Here is an 11,830-nt window from a genome sequence, read left to right as displayed (position 1 = left end):
CACATGTGGGCATCTTTTCTTCTCAATGGGGTTATAATTTCTTTGATTATATTATCTTGTCTCCCCTGTAGTACCCAATACTTAGTGAATGACCAGTTGACAGATATAATCAATGACACATTTTAAAAATACATCTTAACAGTTTAATGAATGAATAATAGACCATGATTAAATGTAGTACATTCCTAATACTGATTCTATAAGGTAATTATTGTGTAACTGTTGGTATCTCATTGTGGATTGCTAATCGCATGTGTTCTTTCTTGTTTTCTTTTTATTTCTTTCACTAAAAAAGTAATGAATCTGTTACACTGCCAAGCTGTGCCCACACCTGCTAAGTCACATTAATAGGAACAGCTGTAAATACAGGTGGCATTGGAGGCTGTGGAGTATGAAGTAAGAGGCACCCCCATCCCACAACACTGACTTGAAAATTTTCACCAGCACAGCATTTTCCAAGAAGCCCCTGTTATACCTACATTCAGCTTGGAGGGAAGCACTCCCCTATTAGCATTCTATCTTAGAAGAGTTATCGAATTAGCTAATTGGTATGTTAGGAAAGGCAGAAAGAACTTGGCCCCAAAGAACTGGCAAGGCTTACTAGGGTGAGCAGAGAAGGTACAGTGGTGGCCACGAGCTTTAAGAGGAAAGGGGCAAGACCAGGTGCCAGGAAAGATGGTGGAATAAAGGGGAGAGGCTTTCAGGTTTGGGGACAAATAATCAAGGGCTGACTCAGCTCAAGTAGATTTTGTGATGTAAGAGGTTACAGGGATACCTCATACTTCTCCTCAAATGAGATGTGAAGCTCCAGGAATTGGCTGATGTGACATTATATAATGAGAAGGGAATCTCTTGGAAACAGCCATCCAGGCATGCTTCAGCAATAAAACAGACAATTCAATGCCGTCTCAAAATCAGCGAGAATCTCTGATAGTAAAAACTCATATTCGAACCACATTTCAAAGTACTCTTTGTTTTACTTTTTATTTTCTCTGACTTCTGTGGTAAATTTCTCACTGAAGTTCATCATCCCATTCTCTTGGATGCTTTTTGCTTTTGCGTTTTACAGAACTGAGAAGGACCATTATCGCATCTATTAACTGTTGAACTGAAAGAAAGACCTGGAAGTGGGTGGATTTTCCAGATTAAAAAAAAATCCTTAATCACTAATAAATCCTCATCAATTAATAATATTTAAGCCTAATGTACATATAAGCAAATGCTTTCTGTTTAAGGTAGTTTTTTCCTTCCTTTTTTGGGGTGACTCACCAGGGAAATTTTCCTGGTTAACTTCTGCTTTCTTTGGAATACATTTTAACCTTCTTAGGTTTGTTAAATGCTCCAAGGGTATGAAAAAAAGCTAGAACTTAATTATCAGTCTATGTAAAAAATGTAAGGGGGTTGCTGAAAATGTTTGGTTTTTTTCCTAAGGTTTCACCACATACTATACTGTGCTATCTTTAGATTTTAAAAATAGTACCTTAGCTTTTATAATCATTTTCTTCTTGAGTATAAATTTTATTCTATGACACTGTTTATTGAGAAGCAGCAGGTTCTTCCATTCTCAAGCCCGGGGCAGAGGCAGGAACTCTTAGACTGCTTGTTTGTTTTCAAATGGACATTTCTGTTTTCTCACCACCACCTCTGCCCCAGGGTAACTCTTCCATTTCATGAATTTGAACATTCAAAGGCTTAGCTTTGACTAATAGCCAAGGGTTAAGTCAAGCAGCCCACAAGCTTACCCATTCAGCTTTAATAAGCAACTTTAATCCTTCCCATAACTATATCGTAGCCCTTGATGGCAGTTGAGTTAATATAACCCTATCTGTGAGTTAATCTTTATTTTAAAGAAAAAGGTTCTTAATACGTTGAATCTGATTTCTCTTTATAGCCTAAAATGGTCTGTCCCCAGCAGTGCCCAGACCAGGCAAAGTCAGTGAGAACAGCCTTTGCTTCCAGAAATTTAAGAACCTAAATTATTTACTACTACTACTTGAAAATAGAAGGCTTTTTCCTCTCAGACCTGGAGTTACCGATTTTTATCTTTCTCAGTCTTGTAAATGCAAGAAGAATGGTGGAGACAATGGACTTTATAAATAAGATCACCTGACAATTATTTACTCTGTTGTTTCTAGCAGTATTAGCTTATTAGGAAACATTTAATTGTACAGTGCCTAGGAACTATCAGAAACTCAAGAAATGTCTCCTAAAAATTAACTGAATGTCTGAAGAACTGTGGCTCCTAATCATTTTCGAGTCTGGGACTTCTCTGAGAGTCAGATAAAAGCTTCAGACCCTGTACACAGAAAAATCCACATATGCACAAAAAACATCGTGTGTGATCTCAGGAAGTTCAGGGCCCCATGACATCTCTGGTGTGGAATTAGACTATTTACTAGTTAAGAACCTATGTTCCAGAGTAAGGATCTGCAAATTAGGGCCCCTAGGTCAAATTCGGCCCACCCGTTTTTTGTGTGGCTAGTGACTTAAGGATGGTTTTTACAGTTTTAGATGGTTGAAAAAAATTAAAAGAAAAATAACATTTAGAAACACACACAAATCATGAAATTCTTATTTCACCATCCATCCACAAATTTCACTGTGCCCATTAGTAGATCGATATTACAAAAAATTGTGGATTTTTTTTTCTGTTGTTATGTAAGTACTCATAATATTCTTGACTTTGCCTCTTGTCCCACACAGCCTAAAATATTTACTATCTATTCATTTACAGAAAAATTTGATGATCACGATTCTAGAAGATTCCAAAAAATAAAATTTTACTCCATCAATTTCTGGAATAAAGCATTAATTGTATATAAATCTTTGACATGCATTTAATATTTGTGGCACGATTCCATAAATTGAAAAGGTTTGGCTTTATAACCCAACACTAAGGTATTCACTAATAATTTCTTTCAAATAGTTACGAAAACTAGGGTTCTTAATTATTTGTTTATAGAACAATCACTACTCAGTGACTAAGAATGGGGAGATAGTTGGAATCCTTATAAAGGTAATTTTTTTTTTCTTTGGTGGCTGGCCTGCATAAGGATCTGAACCCTTGACCCTGGTGTTACAACACTGTTATGTTATAACACTGTGCTCTAACCAAGTGAGCTAACTGGCCAGCCGCCATAAAGGTAAAATTTTAGAAGCTACCACATATTGGGTTTAAAGAATTCTGAAGTAGATTTGAATAATAATGCAATTCAATGAAAAACTATGCTTCAAATAAATGTCTACTTCACACACATTTTAGGAACAGCTGACATTACTTTGAAAACAGGTCATTCCTCAAGCAAGTATAAAGAAATGAAAATAAAATGTTATTCTAAATCAATCATTGTGTCTCCCCAACAGCCTAGATCTATTTGTAGTTACCTCAATAATATCCAAGGTCTGTTATAATTATTGTTGAATGAATGCAAAATACGTTAAGTCACTTAAGCTTAATCTTGGCCCGAAGTCAACAAAATCATCAGGGCCTTCCATCTCTGAGCTCCTGTCTAGAGAAGGATGACTAAATGTTTTCTTTTATAGAAGTATAAACATTGAGTAACAATTTGTAGACTCGATTTAATACCAGAAAAATAGCACTCTTAAATTTTACTAGCATTCATAATACCTTCACTTTACTGCTCATTTGCAAGCATTTATATGGTACAAAAGGAAGACTCTTTTATTGTCATCATGCTTATTTCTATCCTTAGATAATCACAGAGTGCAGTGAGGTGCATAATTTTAGTTTCTGTCAGACCTTACTAACTGTTCACACTGAGCACAACTGAATAATCTTTGTTTCAGTTTCTGTGTGGTCATTTCCACACTCTTTGAGTGATGTTACAGCGGGGACCAAAGTGGCCAAAGAGCAGGCTGCAGGAGGCCCTTGTAACTTCCAGATGAGTTAATTGGTCCCTCAATAATTGCAAGTTAACTTTATAAACAGACGCAAGCTGATAGTGGTGTTTATGTACGAACCATACTTGCTAATGAATAAATCACTGTGGCTCTAGAGAGAATTAAGAAAAAAAGAGTTCAAGGGTCAAAAGTGAATAACTGTCCTCATCTAGACCTGGTTTTTCTGATTGTATTAATCACAGAAGACTCCAAGTAAGAGGAAGCATTGGGGGTAGGCAGGTAGGAGAAAGATCAATAGATTGTTGTGGGCATAAAAGGTATAAAGAATAGTAAAGAAGAGAGCACAATTCATGGTTCAGATCTACCCATATTTGATGGCAGGAGCTGCGACAGTAGGCAGGAAGTATAATGGAGGACCTAAAAGAGATCAGCGTAACACCAGATGATTATTAGTGGGAAGGATCTAGGAAGAGAGCAAGTGACTTCTTCCTTAGGCAGGCTTGAGAACTCATAAGCAAGGCAATTTTGACAGTTCCTGAGAAATGAAGAGGAACTGACTAGAAAATCATTTGTTGGTGACTACCACGTAATAATAATGGGAATTCAACTAACTTTAGTATTGCAGTAGGAAAGGAAAACTATGGAAAAAAAATCAAGTTTCTGGCATGGATTGTGGTGATGGTGTACAGTGAAACTATACAGCTTTTTGTGTGCAAATCATACCTCAATAAAGTAGCTTTATAAAAATCAGGTAATGACCCAGTTTTAACAAGGAGTATAAAACAAAACGTGGGTTTTGGGGTGGGGGGTGAATGGGAAGAGCTGAGTAAAGCAAGAAACCCACAGAAAACCTGGAGACTATTTATAAATATGTCAATGCAAGTCCAGGATAAATGGCGCTAAGAGTTAAAATTATCAAGGGTTTGACAAACCACCACCACCACCACCAAAACGACAATACAAATCAAAACAAAACCTTATATGGCTAAAAGATAATACTATGGAGGAAAAAAGAAAAGCCCAAAGCTATAAAAATATGAGGATCAGGTACAAATAAAGAATTAAGGGGATCAGAAAAATATTCACTTAACATCTTACTATTGTTAGATCATAAATTGCAAAAGGGTTGACCCTGTTTCTGGTTCATCTTTTTATCCATCTGTAACCCATTTAAATGCCTGGCACAGAATATATGCTCAACAATTATTTACTGACTTGAATAAAAAGGGATTCCTAAACCATTGATTAATTTTTGGTTTATCAAATAGAAAAATCCACTCCAAACTGTCTTTTGATAAAGATGTGAAATGCTAGACCAAACAGTATGAAAAGCACAGGGTATTTTAGACATACATACATAAACATATAGCCCATATGCATTTTTTAATTGGAGTGGCTACATTTTAGTACCAGAAGGTACTCAGCGAAGGGTTCTGAATAAAAAGCTTAGTGATATTCTATAGGTCAAAATATGTAACTTATTACAAAATGTGTGGTTCCAGGGGAGTAGTGAATTTTTAATGTCACTAATATCCACAGAATGGTTCAAGAGGTAGACTACATAAGGAAGGGTTTCAATTAATATATAACAGATCCCTAAAGGCTATTAAAGCAAATTAGGAATGTTTGGGGGATCACTTTAAGATTATCAGGAGGTGAAACTCAGTGACACACTACTGAACCATATCCACCTGCACAAGGGGATGGTTTTGATTTTTTTTTTTAAGTCATCCTTTATGATGAGATTGTCAAGCACTGGCTTTGTTTGCTGTTGTTGTTTTGTTTATCCTCCCTCAAGCAAAAAAGATTTTCACAGAGTCTCCCAAACTCCCAGCCTTCATCTCACTTGCCATCAACAGCAAGCAATTGTGAGGTAGCTGGCTGGAGCTTAGACTGTGACCATGACCAGTGACGCTAACAGGCCCACATGGTCTCATTAGCACCAGGCTCTAATCAACTGAGCTAACCAGCCCCAGAGGAGAAGGACACAAAATGGACTGAGAGGAGATTACGTTTAATTTGTCCCATGGGAATGTATAAGGATAAGGGGAGAAGGTTGAGATTTGTTACTATCAAAGAAACTAGGCACTGTAAAAGACAGCACGTACAAGTGCCCTTTGTTTGACAGCAAAAGTGTAGCATTTTCATTTATCTTTTGAAAAACCAGATTTCGTAATATGTATTAATAGAGTTGCTGGCAAACCTACTGCAAGTGGATTTATTTTGCTTCAACATAAAAAGAGCTTTAAGCTGTGTGACAGTCAGTCTCAGGAAAGGACCTGAATAACTACTACTCTACTTTAGACCAGTAACTGTAATCAGGAGTAAATCTAGGATCTGTGGGGCCTGAAGCTTAAACCATTGGTTGGTGGAGAGGAGCTTTAAGAACAAAGAACATACAAATAAACACCTTTTGCAAATTTTACAAACACATTTTGAAGACATTGCTAGGTCCCCTCTCAGGGAAGGAGACCATATAAATGAGGGGTTCTGAGCCTGTAGGTAAGTCCACCTCTGGAAGCAATGTTTGTTAAACAAATAAATAATGTTAGGCTTCAATTGCTACATCTAAAAGTAAAATCTTATCTATTTTTTAGAAAATGTAGTAAAATCCAGATGAAATTCTGAGCTCATGGCATGGTAGCACTCCAGGCACTCCTGTGATATGATTTTTGGTCAACCTCAGTGCAGAACTTCACTTGATAATGACAGTCATAACTATATTAAGAGCATATTAACCTTATTAATTACATAATGCCTGTCTTCTACTGACTTGCAAAATTTACTTTACAAAAATTACTTTACAAGACACTTAATGTCACCATATCAAGATGAAAGAATTAAATGTCATCATTTATTATTCCATCAGTAAGTAAACTGAAAGACCTGCTGCAGAACTTTCGTTAAAAATATATTGTAATTTCTGTACTGACCATGAGACTGGTAATCTGCAATATGAACATAGTTTCCTTTTCCATTAAATCTAAAAAATGTCTGGCTCACCTTTTTCACATTAAATTTTTAATGAAAGAGTCATGACAATAACTACTCTTTACAGAATAAATATTTGAGTTAAAAAGGTGAGTGTATGTGAACTAGAAAAATTGTAACTCTAACATGAATTTGCAAAATGCAGAATATATCTTGGTGAGGGAAGTATATTATTCTTGTTTTCAACTACTAAATCATTTATTTATTTTCAAAAATTAAGAAGTAAAAAATTTATTTATTTATTTATTTTAATTTTATTTTACTTCTCAATATACATTGTAATTGATTTTCATGCCCCTTTACCCATTAAAAAGTAAGTAAATATTTGCTTATTTCATTTCTAGTCACTCAAAATTGTTCTAGTCCAAAGTTTCAAAGAGTAATATTTTATAGCTCTTATTTAATTAAAGAAACTTTTAAACATTAGAGACATTGAAATCTAAAAATAATATTACTCATAAGTATATCACCCTTCCTCCTATCTACTTGAACTTCCTATTTTTTATTTTTATTTTTTTAGATTCTGAACTGTTACATCATTTCATTAATTACCATATTAATGTCATATAAACACGTAAGCCTGTTTGTAAGAAATATCTCTAGGAAATACAAAAATGATATAAAAAGGTGGGGAGGGGTCCAGACATACATCAGATGCTTTGGTCTGAGATAAAGGAAAACCCCGGAGTGGAACCCTTGTTTATGGCCTTCGTGATTTGGAACCCCATAACTTTGTCACAGGAATGCAATCCATTAAAAGCATATAGCAGAGCCAGAGGACTTGGCACACCCCAATGGAACCTCAAACGTGCTGAACCAACAACCTCTACATAAATCATCAGGTGAATACACTCAACTGGGTCAAGTTCACCTGTGTGTCAGGATCTGCTTCTACGTGAATCACCACATTCAAAGAGAGAAACTAAAGTAATTCCCATATATGGACAGGTCTAGATGTGCAAAATGTCTAAATAAAAAATATTTTAATAGCCTTATAACATATTAACTTTACACATATATACATCACATCCAATAGTGAGAATCCTTCTTCCCCATAATTAAAATTCCTAATTGTGAAATTAATATTTAAAAACTTTAGCTTCGTGTGAGGGTAATCCAGTGTGTCTGTTTTTCCTAACATCCTTCTACAGTGCTCATGTTTACCTCCTGATTATGCTAAAGGGAGTTCTTAAACATAATTTTGAACATCAGAAACAATCTCTCCTAAACTGCATTGAAAAATACTAAGGAGTCACATGCTAAACTTCCTTAATAAGGCTAACAAAAAGCTTTCAGAGGTGGAATTTTATACTAGCAAATGTCGATTCAGACCTGTTAAATACAGTGAACAAACTTGCTTGCTACAGCAAGCATTCCACCCAAATTGACTAGGTGTGGCTTTTATTCATTGTTCAGTCACACTGAACAGAATCTGTTTTCTAGATTCCATCCCATTTAGGTTGACGTTCCCTTTATTTCCCTTTATCTAGGGGCTTATAATAAGCAAACCATATTCAATTTTGCAAAGGCAGATGTGCTCTTCTGGTATCCTAGAAACAGATCAACGTATGCTTTGCGGAAAGACCTGTAGTTCAAGCCAGTGATACAAATGGGTCTTAATATGCAACCATATAAACGCCAGGACCGGAAAATTTTAAACAAAACCTTGACTATTTTAAGAACAAAAATCAGATTATTGTGAGGGGGAGGATTAAAAAGGATAGAGAGTTGTTTGGGAGAGAGTAGGTACCAGAGAAATTAAGTAAAATCATACATTGCTTCTGTAATAATATCAGGATCCATAAAAAAAGAAATTTCTTCAAAGTCAGACTGGTAAATGCCACTTAAAATTGTTTAATTTAGCTCAATTATCACTCACAAAACAGCTTCCTAGATCACGGAAAAAGAGCACATCAACTGTCTCAAGGTTAGATTTTTGTACACACACTAACTGCAGAAATTATACCACATCACAGCAGCTATCGTTAAACAATCTACAAAGTAGGGAAGCAATTTCCAATTGTTCCCTGGAGTCTTCTAAGTAATGCCTTGTATCTTGTGATATCCTATAAAATAAATTATACTCCTGTGAGTCATATCAGTCATCTTCAGCAGTCTGAAATCTGAAATTACCCTCATTGAAGAAAAAAAGGGAAATGTATTCTATTATATAAAGCATGGAGAATCAAATTAGAAAGCACAACTCAAGAGGATGAAAACTCAATAGATTTCTTACTGGATTCTAAAAAAGCTACTCCCTGTTCTCCAGCATGAGCGAGCATAAGCAATAATGCATAAAGGGTGAGACTTGGAATGGGGATACTCTAGCAGAGTCTGAATAGAAGGTATATAGTCCGACTTCCCTCTTTACCCCAACTTTATCCCATCCATACCTTGCTCTCTGATTCTCTGAAACAGGGTATTTGATGGGTGCCCTGCAGCTGTCCCTTGACTTTTGAGAAGATATATGCTCCAGCTCTAGAGAAAATGCTGGGCTTAGGTGTTTGAAAATAAAATCTGGCTCCTATTCTTTGCTCATCTGAAATTGGGACATCCCATGAGAGGTTGAGTAATAATGGTGAGTTAAAAGCTCCCTTCCTTATAGTCACCTTTGACCAACATCCCCCCATCCCCTCACCCCCAACCCCGAGGATCCACCTTTCTACACTCTGCTTTGATGAGTTAAACTTTTTTAAAGATTCCACATGTAAGTGAGATCATACATTATCTGTCTTTCTCTGTCTGGCTTATTTCACTTAGTATAATGCCTTCCAGGCTCATCCATGTCATCTCATTTTACACTGTATATCAAGTCATCATGTTGTACACTTTAAATATATACAATTTTATTTGTCAATTATACCTCAATAAAGCTGAATAAAAATTAAACTTCCCTTGCTTTATTCCCCATCTACTCATATTTCTGGACTCACCAAGCACGTTCACTTCTCTGTGGTTTTGCTCATACTATTCTCAGTATCTAGGAGGCTTTCTCTTCCCCATTCCCTTGGAAGTAAGGAGGAACTGAGATACTTCAGTGTGTGAAAGCCCAGGAAAGAGTGTGAACAAGTTCAACCATGTAAAGTATGACTGAGGATCAAAGAGGAGCTCTGAAGAGCTCACTGGTGACCTTCTGGCAACTAATTTATCAACATAATTAATCAGCAATGAGTTCCAAGGCAAATATTTTTAGTAAACTAATAGCCCAGGACATGAAATCTGTTTATTTTACTTAAATCTGCCTAGACATTGTGGAAAGAGTAATATCATGATTAATAACTTTAGTTAATCTTCAATGTCCCTCCCACCTGTTTTTGCATTTATCTATAAAGATGCTCTAGTTAAAGCGTGCCATATCAACGCAGATCTCCTTGAATTTTGAGAAGCAACTTTATACTGAGATAGGCTTTGCTGAGAACAGATTGTCCTCGCCCACATTTTCACATCTAAATACTATACGCATCTTTCAGCTTTTAGTGTGTTTATTACATAGTCACTGATGAAATGGGAAACAAAGGTAACATAGTCCTTTCAGATTTATCGTGTTAATGGTTTAGCAGAAGTAGGTCAGCTGAAATTAGAATGAGACACTACTGAGCTAAATGCGAGACCTGAAGAACTGTAGCAGAAAAGAGACGGTTGTCAATTCCGAGAGGTGGAAGATCAAAATGCAACTTTGTATTTTAAGGTACCAGGACAAGATGAATTCTCAATAGGACGATATGAATAGATATAGCTTAATTACTTTTTAAAGGAGTCATTTAAAACTCACGGATCCACAAAAATACTAGACACTTTTCTAGAATGACACCAGAATTTTATTAATTTCTGCACAGAGAAACTCTGTAGCTAGGTTAAGGTAAAACCACAATCAAATACCTGGCCAGTATTCCTCCAGATTGTCAAGGCCATGGGAAATAGGAAAAAGACTGAGAAACAGTCACAGACCAGAGGAGCAAGAGGAGACAGAATTCAAATAAATGGGCTGCGGTACCCTGGATTGGATGCTGGCATAGAGAATACATTAATGGAAAACCTGGTGAAGTCTGAATAGTCTGGAGTTTTTAATAGTAAAGTGTGAATGCCAGTTTCTTGGTTTTGACAAATCTACCATGATAATATACCAAGTTAACAGTGGGGAGACTGGGTGAGGGATAATACAGGAACTCTCTTTACTACCTGTGCAACTTTTCTGTAAATCTAAAATTATTTCAAAATTAAGTTTATTAAAAAGCAACAACAACCCCCCCCCATCAAAGAACAAGGAAACTTGTTAATGTCCTAGAATTCAAAGATTTCCATGTAACAATGATCAAACTTCCTCCACATCTTAATATACCCCTCTTCCTTTATTAATATTCTTCTATAAACTAAACTCATGCATAAATGCAACTAGGTTTTCAATCCAACATACCCAATTGCTCCCTTCACATGCACAGCTCTGTAGTGTCAATTAACATATTAGCTTGTGTCCTAAATCCTGTTCTAATTTCCCAAAAGCCCTGCAAGGTTATTCTAATGTAGATATATATTCTTTAAAAAAAAAAAAAAAGACACACACTGGCAATTTTCAAAGACATAGCTGTGACTTACGAGTGATGACATTTGAGCGTTTTGGAGCATAAGCTGCATCTGCTGGGCGAACATGGCTGCGGCGGTCTTCTGTTGAATCAGATTGTTGCGGCCATTAATTTCCAGCTGAGTTTTTAAGTGTGGAGGAGGGTGAAGGTACTTGCAGTTTTCTCGAGTACACCGACCCTAATAACAAAGAATTAGACAAATTTGTATCTATTTATTTTATTTTTTGATGGCTGGCAGGTACGAGGATCTGAACCCTTGATTTGATGTTATCAGCACCATGCAAATTTGCACTTAGTATTTCTAAAAATCAGATAAGATTAAGAAAATAATAAGAGTTTATTAAGCTCTTAGTATGTGCCAAGAACTGTAATAAGCACTTTACATGAGTTACTCATTT

The 11,830-nt window shown here is 36.0% G+C and overlaps 1 protein-coding gene across 3 annotated transcripts in view; it reads right to left on the bottom strand.

Annotated features, from left to right (window-relative positions):
- Positions 1-11,830, bottom strand: part of MBNL3 (muscleblind-like splicing regulator 3) — a 58,327-nt gene that overhangs the window by 14,405 nt on the left and 32,092 nt on the right. For all 3 annotated transcript variants that reach the window (XM_008574677.1, XM_008574675.1, XM_008574676.1), the window contains exon 2: positions 11,446-11,610. In XM_008574677.1, coding sequence (XP_008572899.1) covers positions 11,446-11,610 — 165 coding nt within the window. The remainder of the gene's footprint in view (positions 1-11,445; positions 11,611-11,830) is intronic.

Source organism: Galeopterus variegatus, unplaced genomic scaffold (genome assembly GCF_000696425.1).
Source record: "Galeopterus variegatus unplaced genomic scaffold, G_variegatus-3.0.2 Scaffold1087, whole genome shotgun sequence".
In the NCBI taxonomy this organism is placed as follows: domain Eukaryota; kingdom Metazoa; phylum Chordata; class Mammalia; order Dermoptera; family Cynocephalidae; genus Galeopterus; species Galeopterus variegatus.
This window is presented reverse-complemented; position numbering and strand designations above follow the sequence as displayed.